The sequence below is a fragment of the Anomaloglossus baeobatrachus genome, chromosome 1, assembly GCF_048569485.1.
Source record: "Anomaloglossus baeobatrachus isolate aAnoBae1 chromosome 1, aAnoBae1.hap1, whole genome shotgun sequence".
Classification (NCBI taxonomy): Eukaryota; Metazoa; Chordata; class Amphibia; order Anura; family Aromobatidae; genus Anomaloglossus; species Anomaloglossus baeobatrachus.
Window position 1 is genome coordinate 114,165,389 of NC_134353.1, and position 25,900 is coordinate 114,191,288.

Consider the following 25,900-nt stretch of genomic DNA (forward strand, 5'->3'; position numbering starts at 1 on the left):
CAAAATACGCAGCAAAAATGCAATGTGTGAATGTAGCCTTAGATCAGGAATAGAACAGCAATTTATAGGACATTTCATAACTTTCCCAAAATCCTATGAAAAAATATTCAGCACATTCTGCATTGAACTACTGTCCCCAATTTATTATATATTTTAGGAGTCGGTGCATTTTATACCGACTCCGACTCCAACTCCACAGCCCTGCAGGATACCCCACGAGGTGAGATTTTGCATGGAGCCCCAGATCGTTGTCTATTGACACTCATTTTGTATTTCTTCCATTTTCTTACTATTGCACTAACAGTTGTCTCCTTCTCACCCAGCATCTTACTTATGGTTTTGTAGCCCATTCCAGCCTTGTGCAGGGCTATGATCTTGTCCCTGACATCCTTAGATAGCTCTTTGGTCTTGCCCATGTTGTAGAGGTTAGAGTCTAACTGATTAACTGGATCTGTGGACAGGAGTCTTTTAAACAGGTGACAATTTAAGACAAATGTCTTTGATGCAGGTAAAGAGTTGATTAGGAGCGTCTAAGCGGTCTGTAGGAGCCAGAACTCTTAAGGGTGCTTTACACGCTGCGACATCGCTAGCGATCTCGTTAGCGATGTGAAACGCCAGATCGCAGATGCAATCTGCCGAGATCGCACTTGTGACCGGCGCTATAAAAACAACCTATGTGCGATCTCGGCAGATCGCATCTGCGATCTGGCGTGTCACATCGCTAACGAGATCGCTAGCGATGTCGCAGCGTGTAAAGCACCCTTTAATCGTTGGTAGAGGATCAAATACTTATTTCTCTCTGCAAAATGCAAATTATTTTATATAATTTATACAATGTGATATTCTGGATTTTATTTTGGATATCTCTCCTGTTAAAATTACAGACTGTTCATGTCTTTGTCAGTGGATCCGTGCGGCTTTACAGTTGCCCAAGTGTTTGATCCGGAACGCAAGAAATTAAAAAAAAAATAAAAAGGAATAATATAGAAAATAAGAATGAAGCAAGTACTTCATACTTACCCAGGCTCCGGCCGGCTGTATGCTGCTCCTACAGCTTCCCTAGGCCGCTCATTTCATATGCACTGCTTTCTCTGCCCACCGGCCGGCCTGGCCACTGTGATTGGTTGTAGTCAGACATGCCCCCAGCCCGTGTGACAGCGTCTGTCTGCAATCATCATTCATTCATTTTCTGGAGCTCACAGCCAGCAGTCATGTTCTATGGCCGCTTGCTGTGACTGAGATGTAGTAGAGCTTGAATCGCCGTGGAAACTCATTTGGATTCCGTCAAACCTGCAGGGATGTGTTGGTGTTAATAAAATGGTTAAAGACGGTGTTTTTTGTATGTTATTTCACATAAAGGATTTTTTCGATGTCTGTGTTTATTTACTTTCACTTACAGATTAGTGACATAGATACCTGCCATCAGTAATCTAGGGTTTAGTAGCAGCTGTGTGCTGTTATTAACCCGATTGCCACCGCACTAGGGCAAATCGGGAAGAGCAAGGTAAGGCACTGGGTTTTTCACATCTAATGAATTCGACAATTCTGGGCGGCTGGAGGCTGATATCTTTAGGCTGGATCTCTTCAGTCTTATGCGGGCTTTACACGAGTTGACCGATCGTGTTTTTTCACGAGCGATCGTACCCGCCCCCGTCGTTTGTGCGTCACGGTCAAATCGCTGCCCGTGTCGCACAAAGTTGCTAACCCCCCGTCACACGTACTTACCTGCTGAGCGACCTCACTGTGGGCGGCGAACATCCTCTTCCTGAAGGGGGAGGGACGTTCGGCATCACAGCGACGTCACACAGCCGCCGGCCAATAGAAGCGGAGATGAGCGTGACGTAAAGATCCCGCCCACCTCCTTCCTTCCGCATAGCCGGCGGGTGCCGCGGGACGCAGGTAAGCGGTGTTCATCGTTCCCATGGTGTCACACGGAGCGACGTGTGCTGCCTCGGGAACGATGAACAACCTGCACCAGGAAAAATAAACAATATTTTAAAATTAAACGACGAGTACACGACTCACGATTTGTGAGTGATACTGCGTCGCTCGGAGGTGTCACACGATATGACGTCGTGTACGATGCCGGATGTGCTTCACGAAAACCGTGGCATCGACGATGCATCGCACGATCGGTCGTCTTGTGTAAAGCCCGCATTAGAATACCAGTCCCCAGCTGTCGGGCTTTATCTGGCTGGGTAGCAAAATTGGGGGGCACTGCACGTCATTTTTTAAAAAAAATATATTTATTTGAATAATTTAAAAAAACGCATGCGGTTTCTCTTAGGTGGGAGTCACACTTGCTAGGGACTCTAATGAGTCTCGCATCGCATCACCCGGCACGGCCGCACACTCTCCTGACAGGAGCGGGTCGGCTGCATGTATTTCTATGCAGCTGCACGCTTGTGTCCGGAGAGCATCAGGCTGTGCCGGGTGATGCGATGCGAGACCCTCGCATGTGTGACTCTGGCCTTATTTTGATACACAGCCAACATAATACCCGACAGCTGGGTACTGCAGCCTGTAACAGTGGGCTTTATCTGTGCTGGTATCAGAATACTGGGGCCCTACGCCAATTGTTTTATATATTTATTGTTATACCACGATACTGACTCGCTGACATTTGCACTACTTTCCCCACCCACCGGCCGTCCTGGTGCCTGTGATTGGTTGAAGTCAGCTGACATGCTGCCACTCAGGGTGGGGGCGCGTCTAACTGTAACCAATTACACGTGCCGGTGGGCGGGGAAAGCAGTGAATATTCAATGAGGGTTAATTGTCGGCTCCGGAAGGGAATGCATAACCTGGAAGCAGCTCGCCGCCATGACGGATCTTCGGTGAGTACACCGCGAGCGCTCCTACGCCCCCCCCTCATCCGTTCTGCCAACATTTCTAATCTCCGGATTCCGGTTCCCATAGACTTATGGGTACCGGATTCCGGATTAAATCCGGATTTTGTTTTTTGTTAAATTTAGCAAGGACCTACTGGTCCCAGTTTTCTGTGAGTCCGCCCAGCTCTAATCAGCATTTTTACATGTACAAAATCAAATAAATATAGTTTCTTAGGTTAATAGTGGAAATGTATTCGTAAAAAATTGGTTGCAATACTGATCTTCTGTATGGGATTGGATGTTTGTTTTTTTTTTTTTTGCACAACTATAAAAACTTGAATGGATACGTCTCATCCGATACTCTGAAGAGGATGGTGCATGCTGCCTTCACTCAGTCCTTGTGATAAATAAGTCATCACAACAGCCCTACTAAACTGCATAGGTTTTTACCATGACAGCACTTGCCCGTCCATATTAGAAACTCATCTGAACAAGCCCGTATAGGGTCGGTCCATAGATTACATGAACAGCATAAACACTGTGCTCGGTTAAGTGGCTAAGTGTGAACATGGCTGTACACTGGGAGTCAGAGAATCCAGAGCAACTACTACCGGTATTATGTGGTCGCCATGCTGGCTTTAATGTGAAAATGACTACTCCTTTAAACTCGGTCTTGGGTTTATATTTAACGCTTGTTCTTTTTTTGGTTCTCAGATCATCCAGCTTTTACTTACTCCACACAATCTGTCATTATGTGACATAAGAAGCTTGGCTGCAATTCAGGTTTTTTTTTCCATTTCACTATGTCATTCAGTACCGTAGTTCCTTTATACAAATCTTGGCCAATGGAGACATCAATAAACAATTAGGACTCCCCGTAACCTGTATATAAATATTAGTGAAGACTGCAAACTGATAAAATTAACAGGAAAAACAGCATTACTCACTCTCCTCAGCTCCACTGCCGCTCCTGATCTTTGACAGTCTGCAATGGTGACATCACTACTACAATCAATACGCATAACCGCTGCAGCCAATCACTGAACTCATGGGTTCTGCCGGTGTAAACAGCACTACACTAGCCACTGGGCCCAATGGTTGGCTGCATTAATAACGTATGTTGTAGACGTCATCACGTCTGGAGCAGGGGAAGGTGAGAAGTGAGCAGTTTTACATCCAGCATTAGCAGGGCGATAGGCATTTAAAATTATTAATGGAATTTTTTTTTTATAAAAAATACCCATTGTTTAAATCAGAATTTTGTAATAAAATATATTCTTTAAAAAGTTGGCAATATTTCTTTCCCATACCACAATCTGTGTTAAAATAGGAAGTTACATATCTTGCAATTTTAACACTGGGGTTATTTCAAGCTAACTTCCTGTTCCAAAAAACTGACATGGTCCTTAGAAGCAATTTAGAGACTCTGACCCTAAATTTTATATTAAAGCATCTAATGAGTGTGTGCAAAGGTCATTGTGAATAGAGGGGGATGCAGGGTCAGCGGTGACATCACCCGTGTGCACAGGCGTTATTCTAGTTTAGTTTAAACTATAAGTTATTTTCTGAATATACCTTCTCTTTAAATAAGAGCCTAAATGTATGCAAAGTATATTTAATGCGTTTTGGGTTTTTTACAGAGCTGGAGTTGCACTTTAAGGTTGGGGACACACAAGTATATGGCATCTGATGTGATATGCTAATGACCCTCGGCTCCCGCTCTGCTGTGAGTTTGAGCCAAGTGTCATTATACTGTCATCCGATCCTGTGATCACAGCTGCGGAGGACAGGGAGGGATTAATCTCCCTATTTCCTCCATTATCAGCTGATGAGTATATCGCACTGCACTCCGATGTCATCGGATTGCAACGCGATGTTTCTCTAAAGGATGCTTCACACCAGACAATCGTGCGATAGTCGGCGGTCACGGTTTTTGTGACGCACATCCGGCATCGCTGGCGATGCCGGCCTGTGTGACACCTCCTAGCGACACAGTATCGCTCACAAATTGTGAGTTGTGTACTGCTCGCTAGGTTCCATAATATCGTTTAATTTAGTTGTTCATCGTTTCCGTGGTAGCACACGCCGCTCCGTGTGACACCCCGGGAACGATGAACAGCAGCTCACCTGCGTCACGCGGCCGCCGCCAGCTATGTGAAGGAAGAAGGTGGGCGGGATGTTTACGTCCCGCTCATCTCCGCCCCTCCGCTTCCATTGGCCGGCGGCCGTGTGACATCGCTGTGACGCCGAACGTCGCTCCCACTACAGGAAGTGGACGTTCGCCGCCCACAGCGTGGTCGCATGAGAGGTACAGTTAGGTCCAGAAATATTTGGACAGTGACACAATTTTCGCGAGTTGGGCTCTGCATGCCACCACATTGGATTTGAAATGAAACCTCTACAACAGAATTCAAGTGCAGATTGTAACGTTTAATTTGAAGGTTTGAACAAAAATATCTGATAGAAATTGTAGGAATTGTACACATTTCTTTACAAACACTCCACATTTTAGGAGGTCAAAAGTAATTGGACAAATAAACCAAACCCAAACAAAATATTTTTATTTTCAATATTTTGTTGCGAATCCTTTGGAGGCAATCACTGCCTTAAGCCTGGAACCCATGGACATCACCAAACACTGGGTTTCCTCCTTCTTAATGCTTTGCCAGGCCTTTACAGCCGCAGCCTTCAGGTCTTGCTTGTTTGTGGGTCTTTCCGTCTTAAGTCTGGATTTGAGCAAGTGAAATGCATGCTCAATTGGGTTAAGATCTGGTGATTGACTTGGCCATTGCAGAATGTTCCACTTTTTTGCACTCATGAACTCCTGGGTAGCTTTGGCTGTATGCTTGGGGTCATTGTCCATCTGTACTATGAAGCGCCGTCCGATCAACTTTGCGGCATTTGGCTGAATCTGGGCTGAAAGTATATCCCGGTACACTTCAGAATTCATCCGGCTACTCTTGTCTGCTGTTATGTCATCAATAAACACAAGTGACCCAGTGCCATTGAAAGCCATGCATGCCCATGCCATCACGTTGCCTCCACCATGTTTTACAGAGGATGTGGTGTGCCTTGGATCATGTGCCGTTCCCTTTCTTCTCCAAACTTTTTTCTTCCCATCATTCTGGTACAGGTTGATCTTGGTCTCATCTGTCCATAGAATACTTTTCCAGAACTGAGCTGGATTCATGAGGTGTTTTTCAGCAAATTTAACTCTGGCCTGTCTATTTTTAGAATTGATGAATGGTTTGCATCTAGATGTGAACCCTTTGTATTTACTTTCATGGAGTCTTCTCTTTACTGTTGACTTAGAGACAGATACACCTACTTCACTGAGAGTGTTCTGGACTTCAGTTGATGTTGTGAACGGGTTCTTCTTCACCAAAGAAAGTATGCGGCGATCATCCACCACTGTTGTCATCCATGGACGCCCAGGCCTTTTTGAGTTCCCAAGCTCACCAGTCAATTCCTTTTTTCTCAGAATGTACCCGACTGTTGATTTTGCTACTCCAAGCATGTCTGCTATCTCTCTGATGGATTTTTTCTTTTTTTTCAGCCTCAGGATGTTCTGCTTCACCTCAATTGAGAGTTCCTTAGACCGCATGTTGTCTGGTCACAGCAACAGCTTCCAAATGCAAAACCACACACCTGTAATCAACCCCAGACCTTTTAACTACTTCATTGATTACAGGTTAACGAGGGAGACGCCTTCAGAGTTAATTGCAGCCCTTAGAGTCCCTTGTCCAATTACTTTTGGTTCTTGAAAAAGAGGAGGCTATGCATTACAGAGCTATGATTCCTAAACCCTTTCTCCGATTTGGATGTGAAAACTCTCATATTGCAGCTGGGAGTGTGCACTTTCAGCCCATATTTTATATATAATTGTATTTCTGAACATGTTTTTGTAAACCGCTAAAATAACAAAACTTGTGTCACTGTCCAAATATTTCTGGACCTAACTGTAAGTACGTGTGACGGGGGTTACCGACTTTGTGCGCCACGGGCAGCGATTTGCCTGTGACGCAAAAAGGACGGGGGCGGGTACGATCGATTGTGAAATTGCACAATCGGTCGTATCGTGTAAAGCAGCCTTTACACCTATAGACTTGTAAGGGTGCGAGCGCATATGGATCAGGATTACACCAGCAGCATGCTACGATTGTTTTCTCGGTTTGACAAAGGACTGACAAAGAAAAAAATAAAAATCTCAGATAGGAACGGCCCCATAGAGTGACATGGGCCCAAGTGGAATGCGATTTTTTTGTCCAATTCCACTCAGCCTGTTTTACTCCCCTGTGTCCTAGCCCTTAATCTAAGTCCCCTGCCCCCTAACATCCTTTTTTGGTGCAGCTCCAGTTCTGCAGCGCCACTTTGTGACTAACTTTTGACTGTTCGGAATTTCCCAATGCAAGTCTATGAGAGCCAGAATAAGGCCAGAACGTGGCCACTTGTATTAATGAGTGGCCTCTCCTGCACTCAATGACACACTGGGCCTGCTGGCAAGTCACAGATCGGAGGAGACTGACCAAAATGTCGGCAATAGAAGATGAAGCCGTAGGAAGACGAGAACCAAACAGACATCAGGGTACTTAGATTTAAAGTGCAAGTCCAATGGTGCAAAAAATAAAAGTGCTGGAGTGGTGCTTTAAGATTTAGTTTTATTACAAATTATTCTATCAAAACTGGTGAAACTTGAGATTAATAACCCCAAATGTCACACATTCATCAATTTTTTAAAAGTAGAACTGCATACAAATAGCAAGCCATATAAGACGACTATGGAACTACAAGTACCACATACACTGGCAGCTGGAGCGCATACAATTCGCTGCTCCCTGCGGCCCTGCTCTGTGCGGCGGGGGGCCCTGCTATGCACGGCGGCCAGTAAGTTACGGGCCATTCTTAAGATGTCGGCGGTAAGGGCTTTCAAATAATGGCGCCCAGAGTCGGCACGTGCGCAGATGGAGCTCTCGGCTCAAGCTCTCATCTGCGTACGCGCTGACTCCGACTTCCATTTCTTTGAAGCTGGCACCGAAGACATCTCTAGCACCGCCGGCAGCGAGCACCAGCACAGAGCAGCGCCGGCAGCACCAGCACAGCACTGCAGTGAGTAAATGGGCCCCCCTCTGTGCCGCCCACAGCATCACCGTACTCTTGCTTGTACCGCCGCTGCCACCTGTGACCCCGCTCCACCACTGCTCCTGGCCCACCTACCCGGTAAGATACCACCGGATTATTAAACGGACCCCATATATCTTTTTTTTTTTTTTTACCGTTTTTTCTCTCTAAATTTGAGGCACGTCTTATAATCTGGCATGTCTTCTAAAACGAAAAATACGGTACATTTTGGAAACACAATAACCCGGGACACTAGTCACACACCTTCCACCTTCTTTGAATCATTTGCCGCCAATCACCCTTCTGGAAAAGGAAGAATTTCCTGGCTCTATTCTTCCATTGACAACCCACCAGACCCCGTAAAAATACCATTCATGACACAATGGGAAAATTATGTGAACCTTAAGGGGGCTTTACACGGTAGCGATATTGCTAGCAATTTCTAGCGATATCGAGCGTGTAAGTACCCACCCCCGTCGCACATGCGATTGTTTGTGATCGCTGCCGTAGCGAACATTATCACTACGGCAGCGTCACGCGTACTTACCTGGTCGGCGGCGTCGCTGTGACTGCCGAACAATCCCTCCTTCAAGGGGGAGGGACGTTCGGCATCACAGCGGCATCACAGCAACGTCACTAAGCGGCCGGCCAATCAAAGCGGAGGGGCGGAGATGAGCAGGACGTAACATCCCGCCCACCTCCTTCCTTCCGCATTGGGGCCGGCGGCAGGTAAAGAGATGGTCCTCGCTCCTGCGGTGTCACACATAGAGATGACTAACATGGATAAACAACCCTTACCGATTCTTGAGTTTGGGACGACCTCTCCATAGTGAACGATTTTCACCATTTTTGAGGTCGCTTAAGGTCGCTGGTCAGTGTCACACGCTGCGATATCGTTAATGACGCCGGATGTGCGTCACTAACAACGTGACCCCAACGATAAAACATTAACGATATCGTAGCGTGTAAAGCCCCCTTAACACTCTCCCTGGAGAAATGGCACCACTGTTGTACTTCACTTACTAATGGTAGCCATCAATCTTGCCTCACAGAAACTGCTTCAAACATACTACGTTCTGGCAAGGCTCAAGCTTATATACCCGCAAGTCTCGGATCAATGCTTATGGGGTTGTAACGCGATAGGAGATCTAAAACATACGGTATATGGTGGGACTGTCCCAGTGCTCAAACATTCTGGAATAAGAAACAAACTTATTCACAATATCCTGGGTAGAACCGTCTCACTTGGCCCGACTACTCTCCTACTGGGAGAAACACCAGTGTGACTACCCAACAAATCTTTCTATCTCCTAAGCTACATTAGTAAGGTCTGCGAAAATCCACCTTGCCTCCAAATGGACAATCCCCTACCTATCGATCCAGGCGGTTAGGCATAGGCTTGACAAAATAATGTATGAATGTATAGATGCAACACGGTTGGATAGCCTGGAAAGCTTCTATGCTATATGGACACCGTGGGTGGATTCTCATCAAGACCATGGTAATGATCTATCGCAAGCTCTGCATTTATCTCTTCTTTGAGTCATTCATACTTCGAAAGACAATCCGGTAGATAGCAAGTATCTGCTTCAAAGTACCAAGCTAACTCCAGCCCCCCTTTCCATAGCCTCTTGCTCGGTCTATTCTCTCTCCTTTCTTTCTATACTAATTTGTATACGGTTTTCTCCTTGCTGTTTGAGTTATTGTTCTAAATGTTACCATTTATAACAAACCCCGGGAAGGGAATGTATAATTTATCTTATATCAAACGTTAATACTTATTAAAGGGAACCTGTCACCAGATTTGGGGCCTATAAGCTGCGGCCACCACGAGTGGGCTCTTATATACAGCATTCTAACATGCAGTATATAAGAGCCCAGGCCGCTGTGTATAATGTAAAAATCATTTTATAATACTCACCTAAACGGTTGCTGCTGTGGAGTTGGGCCACATGGGTGTCTCCGTTGTCACTGCCTCCTCTTTCGGCCATCTTTGTCCTCCTTCTAAAGCCTATGTGCATGATGCATCCTACGTCATACACACTCACCGGTCCCGTGCAGGCGCACTACAATGCTTTGATCTGCCCTGCTCAGGGCAGATCAAAGTGCGCCTGCGCAGGACCTCAATGCCGGCGAGTGTGGATGACGTAGGACGCATCATGCACCCTAGCTTCAGAAGAAGGATGAGAAAGATGGCCGAAAGAGGAGGCGCCGGCACCAGAGAACGAAGACACCCCTATGATCCAACTCCACCGCAGCAACCGTTTAGGTATTATAAAGTGATTTTATGTTCTACACAGCGGCCTGGGCTCTTATATACAGCATGTTAGAATACTGTATATAGGAACCCACTGGTGGTGGCCGCAGCTTATAGGCCCCCAAACTGGTGACAGGTTCCCTTTAATAAGTATTAACGTTTCATATAAGATAAATTATACATTCCCTTCCCGGGGTTTGTTATAAATGGTAATGTGTGGCCACAGCTTATAGTCACCAAATCTGGTGACAAGTTCCCTTTAAAAGCATTTGAAACAAAAAAAACAAAAACATCTTAGAGACAACGAGTGCTCTTCGCGAATACAGAGGCTTCAAGTACAGACACACCAGAGATCGAAGAATGGCCGGAAGTGGACAATACGAAGAAAGTTTACAACAGCGCTGCAACAAGATGCATCCAGATGGAGGAATTCATATGGGATTGACCATCAGAAAAATCTATCTGATAAACTTAGGCCATTACACAAACAGTATTGTAGGTTTTTCTATAAAAATGACAACAAAAAAAAAATGAAAATTGTTGAAAACGCCACCAGTGTGAACAAAGTCTTAGCATAATGTCAGCCGTACGGCAGTGGCCACGCTGCTCTTCTGACTACAACTGGGCCCCAAATAACTATGGGGTGAACAACCACCGCTGTTATATAAGATTGATAGAATTACGTTGAAATATGACATCTATGGAATTAATGGGGCTATATACAGTAAGTGATCATCAGCAGCAGTCATCAGCTGCCATCCCCAGGAATATTCTGTACTTATAACTGCAACAGGGACCTGTAGAACTACAACAACAAGCATGACAAGAACATGATAAACCAGCACTCGCTAAAGGAACAGCAGTAATGAATCTATATAGATTAATATGGGTCCTGTAGGGGCGGAAACCACCTGTGCAGCCGCAGAGGGACCCCAAGATGTGAGGGGCCACATCTACCTCCACCGCACACATTGTTCTTCTGTCCCATCTGAATGCTGCACTCTCCTCACTGCTCTGGAACCACAAGTCCCAGCACACACACACACTGCACTCCTGGAGACACAAGCTGTCAGGCTGTAATTCACACCTGAGGAGGATGCGGCTCCCAGTGTGCTGAGCTGCTAGTGATTTTAACTCCTCAGCTGCTGTGAAACTACAAGTATCTATAGAGCACCAGCTTGCCAGTAACTGTAGAACTACAAGTGCCAGCATATCCTGGGCTGCCACAAATGCCAGAAGGCACAAGTTAGTAATGATGTATAAACCAAGAAAAGGACTGGAAACTAACAGCAAAGCTCAGCAACTGCCAGGATCACACGCGGATGGTCTGCAGATGGTAAACAGCGCCCTCCCAAGCTGCCCCCTGGTACCTGCCCTGCTGTGTGCCCACAGGGGGTGAGACGCGTCAGGGGCCGCAGTGGTTGGGGGGCTGCCGGTCCTCCAGGCTCCATACCTCCCCTCTGCAGCCGGCTGGGTGCTCAGTCCTGGGGAACTCCATGCGGGGGTCTCCCAGCCCAGGAGGGGAGGGCGGCAGTGACGTCACGGAGGAGGAAGCACAGGCTACAATGTGTCACTGACTGCAGCACATCAGCCGCCTCCTCCTGTGAGGCCCCGGCTCTGCCCACACTGCGGCTGCTGCCATCACACTATAAAGCCTGCACCTTCTCCTCCTCCTGAGAACCGTCCTGGCTCCATCCTGGGATTACAGCACACAGCACTGTCACTTCTCCAACATTTCTATGTACAGTATTTCTGCCTATGCCAGACTACAACTCCCAGAATGCAATGTAAGGGGGGAGGAGCCACAGTCATGCACAGGGCTGGTTTCTATTAACCCTTCATAGGGTGAAGATTTGATGTAATGTGCAGGCTGCTGTCAGGTCACTTTCATTGTTCTGCTACTTGTAAATCTATTTCATTATATTAGTAGAATGGTTTTGGTGCCATTCACACACTTTAGCTTCAAAACTTTGTAGTGTAAGTAGAAGTTGGAAGACAAAACATCATTATACTACAAAAGTAATGTCGCGGGCGGGGAGGAGGGTGTCGGCACACTACGCTCACCCCCTTCTGCTCGGGTCCGGCGGCTGCTGCTCAGTGGTGGCTCGAGCGGTGGGCCGGATCCCGGGGGTTTCTCGAGCGGCACTCCTCGCCCGTGAGTGAAAGGGGGCTTGTTGGGTGTGGGGATGATTATTGTCCGTGACGCCACCCACGGTTGTGGTGATTTCACCACCGCTGCTCTATACGGGGATCCCGGGGATGGTGATGCGGAGCAGCCAGGTGTTGTGTTGCCCCTCCGTGGGTAGGGGTTGGTGATCCCGGGGCCCGGTGATGGAGATGGAGGTGCAGGCCCTGGTGGGCGCAGGGACGTGGGGGCAGCGCTGTGCCTTGCGGCACTGTGGTACTCACTCAGCCTGAGACGTGACACAGTTTTTACGGTAAACCATACGGCTGGATAGACGGTCCCACGGACGGCTGCACTTGCTCTCCCAGTAGGTGACGGTGATGTCCCTTTTCCTTGCACCTTGATGTACTTGTTGGTTGCGATGGGTCCCCACCGGTAACCCGCTCCCCGGCTTTAAGCTGGACCGGAGGAGCTCTACTCTTTGCCCGCAGGCGCTGGCCCTGGGGAAACTGGTGCCCTGGCGGTGGCGGTGTCTCCCCTGTAATGGTTGAGCTGTTGCCTTCAATCGGGACTTTGTTGTTGGGGGATCTGCGTCCCCGTCACTGACGGATTCGGCAAATTTGGCGACTCCTAGCCTTGCCGGGGTCCGAGAGGCCCCTGCCCTGGTGCTGACTGTCCTTCGGAACACTGCTCCAGACCGCCGGGCACACAGCCAACGGGGTCCTTCCAGGAACTTCCAAACGGTCCCCCTCCAGACAGTCACCGCTGTTGCTGACCTTGCTGACCTGGCCCTACAGGCTTTCTTTCCTTCTTGTCACCTCACTTGCTTTCCTCCTTTTCCACTTTTCTACTTTCACTACTTTCACTTAGTTGTTTACTCCTTCACTCCCCTAACTGTTCTGCCTGGTTTCTCCCGCCTCCAGAGCTGTGTCCTCCTCGGTGGGCGGAGCCAACCGCCTGGCCCACCCCCTGGTGTGAATCATCAGCCTCTGGAGGAAGGCAACAAGGATTTTCGGTTAGCTGTGGTGTTCCTAGCTGGGATGTGGGGTGTGATGGTGTGTGACCTGTGTCCCCTGGCTTGCCCAGGGCGACACAGTAAGGCTATGTGCAAACCGAACAGCAGAAATGCAATGTTCTTGTGTTTTAAGATATCACACATTGCACTTTAAAGGGAACCTGTCATCAGTTTTTTCCCTATTAAACCAAAAATACCACCCTCTGCAGCTCCTGGGCTGCATTCTAGGAAGGTGCACCTTGTTGCTGGCCCCCCTTGCAGACCCCTAAAAGAACTTTATAAAATCTTACCGTTTCCTATGCAAATGAGTTTGGTTGGCCAGATGGGCGGGCTCTAATTCGTCTCCTGTCTCCCCCTCCTGCCGCTGTTCGCCGTCCCCCAGGCATGATTTAAATGGATGACGCCGCCCCCGTCTTCGCGCACGCTGCTGGAGTCTCACGCAGGCGCATTTCGCTGTGCCCCTATCGCGGGGCTGAGCATAAAGTTTCCCTCACGCGAGCGCCGGTGATGTAGTTGTGCAGGTGCGAGATTATGGGCGGTGCTGTGTATGACCTCACCAGCGTCATCCTCATACCCGCCCATAATCTCGCACCTGCGCTGTGACACCCTGGACTAGCCAGGTAGTCACAGACCCCCGCACTACACCTGTCCCCCAAAAAGGTGTCATCAGCCAACCATTAAAACCTAGTCACCTCCCTCAGTGCTTGATGAACACACCAGGGGGCGGAGCCAGGCGGTTGGCCACGCCCACCGAGGAGTTCAGAGGGCCTGAGGCAGGAAACACAGTCAGTCAGTCAGTGAGTAGTGGTTAGTAGTGACAGGAGTCTGACAGGTGCCGGGGTTGGAGCACGGGCACCTTTGGCTAGGAGGCAAACGGTGGCCTTAGCCTGCAGGAGCCGGGAAGACGGCTCGATGAAACCGTGGTGGACCGGGACAGGGTAGTGTCCCGCCGGTACCGACCCGGGGAACCGACTCAGAAACCGGAGCACACAGGGGGGTACTCAGACCCTGAAACGAGGTCCAGAATCCACTGGACTGAGTTAATTAACTGATTGAAGACAACAGCCCAACGAGGGCGATAGAAAGCCACCGCACAGGCAGAGAGATCCCACGGGCCAGCGTCTGCGGGCAAAAGGGCTCTCCCGACATCCACAAAGCCGGGGAGCGGACTCCCATCGCTGAAGCGCAGGCAGCACAAGTACACTACACGGTGCAGGAGAAAGGCCAAGACCACCGAACCGGGTGGGGGATCAGACGCAGCCGGCTGCGGGCACCGACCACCATCAACTTGGTTTACCAGAGACTTGTGTGTGTCAATAACAGTGAGTACAACAGTGCCATCCGGCCGCGCACCGCCCTGCACCGCCCAGCTATTACCCCCAACGGGCCCCAGGACCACCATCCCTGCCCACGGAGGAGTTAACAACTTGCTGTATAACATCTCCACTGGGTACCCCCGTAGCTGCAGCGGTGGTGTCTACCTTCACCACATCCCGTGGGTGGCGTCACGAAATCAAGCGCGGCTCCGGCCATGCACCTACCTAACCCCCACCAAAAGCGCCAGCATCCCCTTTCAGAGCGAATTGACCCCGGGTCCGCAGGCGCTTGAGCCACCCACCAACGTTAACGGATCCGAGCAGCTCGGCTGCAGTCGAGCGCGGGGCGGTACATGCGCAACTACATCACCGGCGCTCGCGTGAGGGAAACTTTATGCTCAGCCCCGTGATAAGGGCACAGCGAAATGCGCCTGCGTGAGACTCCAGCAGCGTTCGCGAAGACGGGGGTGGCGTCATCCATTTAAATCATGCCTGGGGGACAGCGAACAGCGGCAGGAGGGGGAGACAGGAGACGAATTAGAGCCCGCCCATCTGGCCAACCAAACTAATTTGCATAGGAAATGGTAAGATTTTATAAAGTTCTTTCAGGGGTCTGCAAGGGGGGGCCAAGCAACAAGGTGCACCTTCCTAGAATGCAGCCCAGGAGCTGCAGAAGGTGATATTTTTGGTTTAATAGGGAAAAAACTGATGACAGGTTCCCTTTAATGGCGCACTCACACTGCACTTTGGGGGCGCGCTCACACATTGCACTTTGGGGGCGCACTCACACATTGCACTTTGGGGGCGCGCTCACACATTGCACTTTAGCTTTGAAAGAATTGCAGGATTTACCAGTAGCTGAGATTTCTGACACCTCACTACACTGTTTATTATTTTACTTGCAGATTCGAACTAAACTTTTTTTGTGTTCTTCAAATCTGCAGAGCCATTCATTGCAGTATTTGTCACACAATTTGCAGCAACAATGTCCATATTGCAGCATTTATCCTGCCAACACTCAGGTTACTGCAGCACAAATAACTGCTGCAAAAACTAAACATGTGCACAATGCAGCCTCTAAACATGTGCACAATGCAGCCTCTAAACATGTGCACAATGCAGCTTCTAAACATGTGCACAATGCAGCCTCTAAACATGGAAGTGGACCTCGCTGTGGGCGGCGAACGTCCACTTCCTGGAGTGGGAGGGACGTTCGGCGTCACATTGACGTCACGCGGCAGCCGGCCAATAGAAGCGGGGGGGCGGAGATGAGCGGGACGTAACATCCTGCCCACCTCTTTCCTTCCGCATTGCCGGCTGGAGCCGCAGGACGCAGGTAAGATCTGTTCATCGCTCCTGGGGTGTCACACACTGCAATGTGTGCTGCCTCGGGTACGATGAACAACCGACGTTCAATTCATGAGGAAAGGACGAAGTGCGTGCAATGAACGTTTTACCGTTCAATCGCAATCGCACGTACCTGTCACACCCTGCAATGTACTTACGATGCCAGATGTGCGTCACTTACGACGTGACCCCGCCGACACATCGTAAGATACATTGCAGCGTGTAAAGCGGGCTTTAGGCTTTCACATGTCCTGTAATCATCCGTTAGATCGGATCCTGCAGAGATCCATTGGGGAAAAAAAAGATCTTCTAAACACAACTTTTTGTATCTGTTGTAAAATAACTGATGTCTGCCAGATTCAATATTTTAACATTGGAGTATTTGGAGGACAGATCTGTTAACGGATTGCTATTTAGCTTCCATTTGGAACTAATCCTGTAAGAATAAATCAAATCCGTTACAAATACAAGAAAAAACATGGCTAAATAGCAATCCAGTAACAGATCCGTCCTCCATAGACTACCATGCGACAAAAAAAAAAAAATGTATCTGGCAGAAATCAGTTATTTAACAACGGACAAAAAAGTTGCATTTGCAGAACTTTTTTGCCAACGAATCTCAGCATGATCCGATATAGCAGAGGATTACTGGACAGTTTTAGGAAAATCAGAGCAATGTACAAAAGGTGGAACCTCAACAAAAACTACAGTATTGCCATGTAGAACTTTTTATTCCAAATGGGCAACCCACCCAGAATATGGCGACACATGGACAAGATACAGACATTAGCGATACATCCCAATATTGGTTGCAATGATTTCCTATAGGGTTATATTGCAATCTGTGACACAGTCTTAGGCCCCCTTCACACGTCCGTGTCTCCGGCATGTGTTTGGTCCGTTTCCTCACGTGCCGGAGACACGGACACACGTAGACCCACTAAAATCAATGGGTCTGCGCTCACATCTGTGTTTTGCCATGGACCGTGTGTCCATGTGGAGCATACGTGTGCTCCACATGTAGACATGTCCGTTTTTCTCCGGCATCACATGGACCACACACGGACCCGTGATCCGTGTGACATGCACCAGAGAAAACACACGTGCCTGTGAAATAAAAATAATTTCTATACTCACCTTCTCCAGTGCTGCTGTCACTGCCGCTGCTGTTACTTGCTTCTGACCCCTGCTCATTATGCTCATGAATATTCACTCCACTGCGGGCTGGAAGCAGCAGCAGCGGGGAGTCGGAAGAGCGGGAGACCGCAGATCAGCACCATGGACAGCAACACCAGGAACAAGTAAGCAAAAAGTTCCCGTTCTCCGTGGGTTATCACGGATAGCACACTGAGAACACACGTGTGCCATAAACACAGCACACAGAAGGCAACATGCACCTTTGACACGTCCATGAAAAATGTGCGTGATTTTCATGGACATGTGAAGGAGGCCTTAGGCCTCACAGACCACACGTACTGGAGACATGGACACATGTAGACTCATTAAAATCAATGGGATTTTGCACATGTCCAACTTTTCACACAAACCATGTGTCTGAGAGCTCCACAGGGAGACATGTCCAGATTCTTCCGGCAGCGCAGGTAGTACATGGACCGTACATTGATGTGATCAGTGTGACACGTACCGGAGAAAACATGTCACTTAAAAATAAAGTACATTTATACTGGTCTCCGGCGCTGCTGTCTCTGCCTCTGCTGTTACTTGCGGGTCCTGCTCATTATGCTTATTGCATATTTACTGCCCTCACCGCAGGCCCAGAAGTAACGGCAGCGTCGGAGACAGGTAAGTATACCAGCTCATGCTGCTATCCGGATGTCACAGGGTAGCACAGGGACAGCACACGTAACACACGCACAAAAATGCACAGCTTCACCACGGACCATGCAAAACATTTGTATTTTACATGGACGTGTGAAGGAGGCCTTATACATTTCCAAATCTCTTGGATTTTCTGTCACTGCTCGTATCTAACTCACTTGCCGTAGACTTCATTGCAAGTTGCATGTGGCACCCTGGACAAGCCAGGGGCCACAGAGCACAACACCCACACACCCCACACTCCCAGCAGGCACACCAAAGTCAGACACAAAACCCTTGTTGCCTTCCTCCAGGGGCTGATTATCACACCAGGGGGTGGGCCAGGCGGTTGGTCCCGCCCACCGAGGAGTTCACAGTCCTGGAGGCGGGAAAACCAGGCAGATTAGTTGCGGAGGTTGAAGTGGAAGGAGGAGAGTAGTAAGAGAGCAGCCTGAAGTTGGTCCGGGTGTGTGACCCGGACAGATCAGCAAGGTTGGCAGACGGTGGTGACCGTCTGCAGGAGTGGCCTATCCGAGTTACCGTAAGGACCGTGGACGGGCGGTGGCCCAGCGGTACCGGACCGGTACACAAAGAGAAGCCAGCACCATCTGGCAGGGGCTTTTCAGACCCCGGCAAGGCTAGGAGTCGCCGTGAATTTGCCGAATCCGTTAGTGAAGGGGACCTCCTGGGTTTCCAAACAGTCAAGTCCCGACAGAAGGCAACAGTCCAACCAACAGAGGGAGACACCGCCACCGCCAAGGCAACCGTTTCTCAGGGCCAGCGCCTGCGGGCAAAGAGGGGTTCCTCCAGCCCATATCCAAGCTGGGGAGCGGGTTACCGGTGGGAACCCATCGGAACCATCAACCGTACATAGGTGCAGGGAAAGGCAGTCACCATCAACCTGCCGGGAGAAACAACACCGCAGCCGTCTGTGGGACCCGTCCATCCAGCCGAGTGTTTTACCAAGAACTGTGTCTTGATCCTTGGGCTGAGGGAGTACCACTGTGCCGTGCCGACCCTGCACCTCGCCAGGCCCCGTAACCCGCCTGCCATCCATCCCTACCCCATCACCGGGCCCCGGGACAACCAACCCCCTACCCACGGAGGGGAGAACTAACAACAAAGCTGCTCTCTGTCACCGCTCCCGGGATCCCCGTCCAGAGCAGCGGTGGTGTCACCATTATCACCACAGCCGTTGGTGGCGTCACGGACAATAAATCCCCACAATCAATCCAATCCCCCCCCTTTTCACTCAAGGGCGAGGAGCGCCGCTCGAGTCCCCGGGATCCGGCCCACCGCTCGAGCCACCACCGAGCAGCAGCAGCAGCAGCGGCCGGACCCGAGCAGTGGGAGAGCGCAGCGTCCCCTCCTCCGCCCGCGACATGCACACAACATAAAAGTTCCATATGACAGGCCTGCATCTTGGCTTCTTATTTATGGCAATATCGGAGCCCTAACATAGTGAGACAGCAAGTCATGCATAAGGTGAACAAATATTTTTAGTCACATGACACATGTCGCCTTGTAGCCCCGGCCTAAAGCAGATATCAAAAGATATAATCCCCCCCCCCCCCCCCCCCAAAAAAAACTAGTCCCCATACTCAAAAAGTTCCCTTCCTCTTCCAGTCCCCTGTGAAACCGCTATGGTTGTTGCTATAATCACACCTCTGCCCATCACCTTTTCCATGTTACTTTGCAGCTCACATCCCCCTTTTTTCTGTATGGTTTTCTGCATATTTTTGCCCCTTAGGCTACTTTCACACATCAGTTTTTTTCCATCAGGTTCAATCCGGAAAAAAACGGGTAAAACGGATCCGGTACCGCATCCGGTTTTCCCCCATAGACTTGCATTGTTACCGGATTGTACCGGATGGCTTTGCGTTGCATCCGGTTTTTTCCGGATGCGGCAAAATAATTGAATGCGGCGGCCGGATAGAACGTATCATGTAACGTTTTTTGGCCCCTTAAAAAAACCGCATTCTGCCGGATCCGGCGCAATGCGGCATTGTATACAATGGGTGTCTATGCATGCCGGATCCGGCGCAATGCGGTTTAAACCGGATGCGGTGACCGCATCCGGTTTGGTAAACAGAGCATGCGCAAATTTTTTTTTTTCATCATCACAAAACTTATAAAAGGATCCAGCACATTCTACACACCTCCTGCCGGATCCTGACTTCAACTTCTGCTGTCCTCCAGTCCAGTGCTCCAGGGAAGAGGTATGTCCACAGTACTGTCCACAGATCACTGCTGTGAGCTGCGTACATGTACTTAGACATTTTTTTTTCTTTTTTTGCAGGTGCAGTGTTGCCGTTGAATTTGTGGACAGCCAGTTGCTGTGTCCGTTTCCATTGAGTGCCAGTGCGGATTTGGAGGAGAGTGTTCCTGAGGTAATGTCCACAGTACTGTCCACAGATCACTGCTGTGAGCTGCGTACATGTACTTAGACATTTTTTTTTCTTTTTTTGCAGGTGCAGTGTTGCCGTTGAATTTGTGGACAGCCAGTTGCTGTGTCCGTTTCCATTGAGTGCCAGTGCGGATTTGGAGGAGAGTGTTCCTGAGGTAATGTCCACAGTACTGTCCACAGATCACTGCTGTGAGCTGCGTACATGTACTTAGACATTTTTTTTTCTTTTTTTGCAGGTGCAGTGTTGCCGTTGAATAAAAAAAATATGTCGTCTTCTGGTAGCCCGCCCTTCGGGTCAGAAACTGAGGTATTTTTTTTTTTTTGGTGTTATTTTTTTAAAAAAAAAAAAAAAAATTTTTTAAATAAACGACATTTACACAGGTGGCCGAAACATCACAGGAGATGCTGCCAGAAGAGGACGGAAGGGGTGGAGAAATACACGGAGCGGGCGGTCATAGTGTAAGTTTCATACAGGAATTGTTTACCACAGCACACCAAACACATAAGTAAATAATGTTTTTTTTTTTCTTCACTAAAGGCTTCAACTTCTAGGGCTCACGATAGAGCTCCCCCAAGACCGTCCCAGGGTCGTCGTCGAGGTGGCGGTGGTCATAGTGTAAGTTAATTTTTTTTTTTTTTTTTTGTCATGTCAGTGTGAATTTTTGTCTATTTTTTTTTTAAATTTCTTTTTTCTTTCTTTGAACAGGCATCACAGCGTGCTCCCGATTCTGACGGTGAGGAGGCCGGATTTATCAACATCGACCTCCTCATCGATGAAGTTAGAGAAAGGGAGCCGCTGTGGAACATGGCTGACCGCCGCCACGCTGATTCGATCGTAACCCGTCGACTCTGGGACGAGGTATGCCACGCAGCGGTAGAAGGTTGGGGGGAGCTCAATTCTCGTGGCCAGAAGAAACAGCGTAAGTATTCACAGTTCAGTAGGTTATGCTGCATGATGTAATGTGTTGTATACTAACCACTTTCTGCTTTCCACTTTCAGGTGACAAACTTCAGAAGCGGTGGCGGTCTATCAGGGATCGCTTCAAAAAGGAGTTGAATCAAGAGATGCAGGCCCCGAGTGGATCCGGAGGACGCAGATCGAAGTACCGTTACTTTAGAGCGTTGTCGTTCCTCCGGACAACTATGGTGTGCAGAAGGTAAATATTCCCCACAATATGTACAAAGTATAATATTTTATGTCTGATTTTTTTTGCCTTTTTTTTTTTAGTCAGTGCCAATGTATAGCAATTAAATTAATTATTGTTTTGTTTTTCCTCTTTTTAACAGCACCGTCTGCAGCACTCAGGAGCCTGCATCGAACCCGACAGGAGCGATCCCTGAACAGTCCGCCACTGGGGAACACAGGCACAGACCCCACCCATCTGAACCTTCCCTTCCATCGACATCTGTCCCATCCACCTGCGCTGGAGCTTCCCGTGAGACTTCATTACCTGAAGCTGCTGGTGATGAGATAGCTTTTCCCCTACCCCACCCCTCTGACACTGCTGCCCTCAGTAGAACACCTTTGGGTTCTGGGCGTCAGCGTCATAGGGGTCAGGAAAAGAGCTATGCGCCCGAGTTCTTGCATCTAAATGCAGCCTTCCAGAACGCCATTCAATTATTAGCCGAACAAAATCGTTCATCTTTTAGCTTAATAAATGCCAATATGGAAAAAAATACGCACGAATTGTGCACGCGTCTGGACAGGCTGCATTTAGATGCAAGTAAATCACCCAATCATTGTTTTTTTCAAGCCGTACTAGAGCGCATGGAAAAGCTATCTCTTGACCATCAGATGCATGTAATGCAAGCCACACGGCAGGCTCTGGCGCAGGTTGACTCCCAACCACCTCCACCCACCCCTCCAAGACCACCTGCCCCCCCTCCAGCCATTGTCCCTACTCCCCCTACTGCCCAGTACCAGCCTGCTGCCCAGTACCAGCCTGCTGCCCAGTACCAGCCTGCAGCCCAGTACCAGCCTGCAGCCCAGTACCAGCCTGCGGCCCAGTACCAGCTCCCAACCACATCTGCCCCTACACTTCCTACCCACTACCACATCTCGCCTTCCACACCCATCATGACCACAACTCAAGCCACTAATTCACCAGCCACCTCTTCTGTCTCCCAATCCCTCCACTCCACCCCTCAATCCTTACCAAATCCCATCCCATCTCCTGGTTTCCCTCTTGGTTTCTCAAGCACACCTTCACCTTCTGTTACTTCCCCACCACCACCACCAACACCACTTTCCACCCTCAATACTCCAACTGTGCGTGTGTTCCCACCTGTCAGCCCCTCCAGTACTATCTCCACCCCAAGCCCAAGATATACCAATTTATAATTTATGTTTGTAATAAAAATAAAAGTTTTTTGTTGAAAAGTATTTATTTGTTCTTGTTTTTTTTGGGTGGAATATTATTTTGCAAGTTAAGTAAATAAAAAGGTAATACAAAAACATAACATGTTGTAATTTGACGGTGTAAAAATTACAAATTTTTAAAGCGAGTGAAAGCTTAAAATTAACAAGGTTAACAAGATATTTTTTAATTTATTTTTAACTATTTTTATTTGTTATAAAACTAAACAAAAATCTTACACCATTTGATCTTGCCAATCTACTCTACCTTCTGGGGACACAAAATAGTCAGCATATTTGTCACGGATTGTTGAACAGGCAACACTACTCCTAAATCCAGGACTGGTGTAGTCAGTCAAAGAGGTGGATTCCAAACTCTGGTCATCCAAGGACAAAGGTTCCTTTGTTAAAACAAAATTGTGCAGTACCACACATGCTTTCACAATTTCATCCACAGTTTCAATGTTTAAATTAATGGCTGTTAACAACACTCGCCATTTGCTGGTTAGTATCCCAAAGGAGCATTCCACCATTCTTCTGGCTCTGGATAATCTGTAATTATATATTTTTTGTGTTTGCGTCAATCCACGGCTTGCATATGGCTTCAATAGATGTTGGGAGAGTTGAAAGGCTTCGTCGGCCACAAAAACAAAGGGCATTGGGGGCTCACATGTGCCAGGAAGAGGTCTTGCAGGAGGGAAATCAAAAGTATTCCCATAGATTCGCCGCCCCATTGGGGACATTTTAAAGACCTGAGAGTCATTGGATCTCCCATATGCGCCAATGTCCACTGAGATGAATTTGTAGTCCGCATCCGTTATTGCCATTAGGACAATTGAGAAATATTTTTTATAATTGTAGTATTCTGACCCCGAAGCAGCAGGTTTCACAATTCTTATATGTTTGCCGTCCACTGAGCCAAGGCAATTTGGAAACTGACAAATGTTATAGTATTGTTCAGCAATTGCAAGCCATCTGTCCCTGGTGGGCTGGGGGATGAAATCATCATGGAGGCAATCCCACAAGGCTTGGCAAGTGTCTCTAATGATTCCCGAGATGGTGGAAATTCCTAGTCGAAACTGGTAGTGGAGGGATGAAAGCGACTCTCCAGTTGCAAGGAATCTGTAAAGGAAAGACAATAATTATAAAAAAATAATAGCAAACACATTACAGTTAAAAGTCAATTTACAGGAGGATACAATTTAAAAAAAAAAAAACTTACCTAAGCGTAACCAGCAAACGCTCCTCGGGTGTTATAGAGAACCGGCTGTAGGTGTCCGTTTTACGGATGTTGTCCGCAACAAGGCCAAGGAGGACGTCAAAATTAATCACTGACATCCGGACATAGCTTGTGAATTTTTCATGGTTTCCACGGAGCTCCAGGTATAGTGTTGAAAACACCCCACGTGTCAGTCTCTGTGCAGTCAGGGGATGGATCCAAAAGCGTCGATGTCGCTGACGCCTCAGTCGCTGTCGCTCCTTTTCTCTGACGATGATAGCCAAGCGATTTGCCTCAAATATAAAATCTGCAGCGATCTTTGTGTAATTTGCAAGAATAGCATCCATGGTTTCTGCTTGCCTCTGTCTTCATTCTGTCATATATGCTTCAAAATACTGTATATATACTATATGTTCCCAATAGCCAATCAGAATACGGAACTCGTTAATTGTTTGTTTAGTGTTTAAAAAACGGATCCGTAAAAAAACGGACATAACGGATGCAAAACGGATGCAAACCGGACCTACCGGATCCGTTTTTTAACGGATCCGTCATAAACGGATCCGCTTAAAAACGGATCCGGTAGGTCCGGTTTGCTCCGGTTTGCACAACAAAACCGGAAACGTTGGATACGGCAAAAAAAAGGACTGTGCCTGAATACAGAAAACTGATGTGTGAAAGTAGCCTTACAGCCAGGACCTTCCTCCAAAAGCTACAAGTGGTGAGAACGAGCTCCGCCTGTGACTGTTAACCTGTTAAATGCCACTGCCAAACTCTGACAGTGTAATTAAAGGGGTTAGGCTGCTTTCACACCTCCGGTTTCTGCAATGCGGCACACTCCGGCACTTTGCAGGAAAATCGCAACCGGTTTTTTTTTGCTGCCGGTTGCGTTTTTTCTGCATAGACTTTAATTAGTGCCGCAAGGCCTTGCGTTCCATCCGGTTTTTGCCGCATGGAACGTTGCCTAGCACGTTTTTTCGTGCGGCAAAAAAAAAACGCAGCGCGTCGCATTTTTCAATGCATGCCTATGGCGGCCGGATGCGGCAAAATCCGCAGCCAGCCGCCGCATGCGGTTTTTGCCACTGCGCATGCTCAGTAGCATGCCGCAAGCGGCAAAAACCGGACGGGCCGCATGGGGAAAACTTATGCAAAGGATGCGGTGCTTTCACCGCATCCGTTGCATAGCTTGCACAGCCGGATTGAGCCGCAGAGCTCAAGCCGGATGTGTGAAAGCAGCCTTAGGGCGGCGTTACATGGGACGATACACCCCCGTTGTTTGTGCGTCACGGGCAATTTGTTGCACGTGTCGCACAATGTTGTAACCCCCATCACACGTACTTACCTCCCGAACGACCTCGCTGTGGGCAACGAACATCCTCTTCCTGAAGGGGGAGGGAGATAAATCCGTAGGTTCTAGCAAGTACAGACACTCCCCATGTTATCCTAGGGCAGTGATGGCGAACCTATGGCACGCGTGCCACCAGGGGCATGCAGAGCCCATTTTGCTGGCACGCATGCTGTCGCCTGATCCTGCAGCTTTGGTCTGCTAGTGCAGTCGCGCCGGCAGATCAAAACTGTGTTGGAGCGGAGGAGACATTTCTCCTCGCTCTGACACTCCTCCTCCCCCAGGCTGCAGGTATGTTGCCTAGGAGACGGAGGAGCATCAGTGAGCGGTGCCGGCGTCATGACGTCTTTTGGACGCGTGGGAACTGAGGACCCAGCGGCGCGCAGCGGGGGAGCGTGTGCAGGAAGGTAAGTTGTGTGTTGCTTTTTTTTTTTTTTTATAACTCGTGTGCGGCTGTGCCAAGGTGGGGGTGGGGGAACGCACATGCCAGCGTGGGGTGGCGGTGGGGGAATGCACATGCCAGCGTGGGGTGCCGGTGGGGGAACGCGGAACGCACATGCCAGCGTGGGGTGGCGGTGGGGGAACGCACATGCCAGCGTGGGGTGCCGGTGGGGGAACGCGGAACGCACATGCCAGCGTGGGGTGGCGGTGGGGGAACGCACATGCCAGCGTGGGGTGGGGGTGGGGGAAGGCACATACCAGCATGGGGTGGGGGAGGGGGAACGCACATGCCAGCATGGGGGAGG

General features: G+C 48.8%; 2 protein-coding genes across 3 annotated transcripts in view; one reads left to right on the forward strand and one right to left on the reverse strand.

The window, feature by feature from the left end:
- Positions 1-11,940, reverse strand: part of KLHL5 (kelch like family member 5) — a 108,154-nt gene extending 96,214 nt beyond the window's left edge. Inside the window, exon 1 of one of the 2 annotated variants that reach the window (XM_075346969.1) lies at positions 11,868-11,940. The gene's annotated coding sequence lies outside the window, so the exon portion shown is untranslated. Of the gene's footprint in view, positions 1-11,576; positions 11,847-11,867 lie in introns of those variants that run through there. The other variant, XM_075346968.1, reaches the window with a different exon arrangement.
- An 8,403-nt stretch (positions 11,941-20,343) lies between these two features.
- On the forward strand, positions 20,344-22,575 carry LOC142290311 (uncharacterized). Its single transcript, XM_075334304.1, has 7 exons — positions 20,344-20,389; positions 20,471-20,541; positions 20,616-20,693; positions 20,773-20,850; positions 20,941-21,154; positions 21,235-21,391; positions 21,522-22,575. Exons 2-7 carry the CDS (start codon positions 20,500-20,502, stop codon positions 22,573-22,575), a joined length of 1,623 nt encoding a protein of 540 aa, XP_075190419.1. The 5' UTR covers positions 20,344-20,389; positions 20,471-20,499.
- The last annotated feature ends 3,325 nt before the right edge of the window (positions 22,576-25,900 follow it).

What these genes read in the sequence shown, in the direction of transcription:
- LOC142290311 (XM_075334304.1), top strand. Translation starts at nt 20,500, where the DNA reads ATGTCGTCTTCTGGTAGCCCGCCCTTCGGGTCAGAAACTGAG. An exon ending in ACGGAGCGGGCGGTCATAGT is followed by an intron (nt 20,694 to 20,772) that starts GTAAGTTTCATA and finishes TCTTCACTAAAG; the next exon opens with GCTTCAACTTCTAGGGCTCA. An exon ending in GAGGTGGCGGTGGTCATAGT is followed by an intron (nt 20,851 to 20,940) that starts GTAAGTTAATTT and finishes TTCTTTGAACAG; the next exon opens with GCATCACAGCGTGCTCCCGA.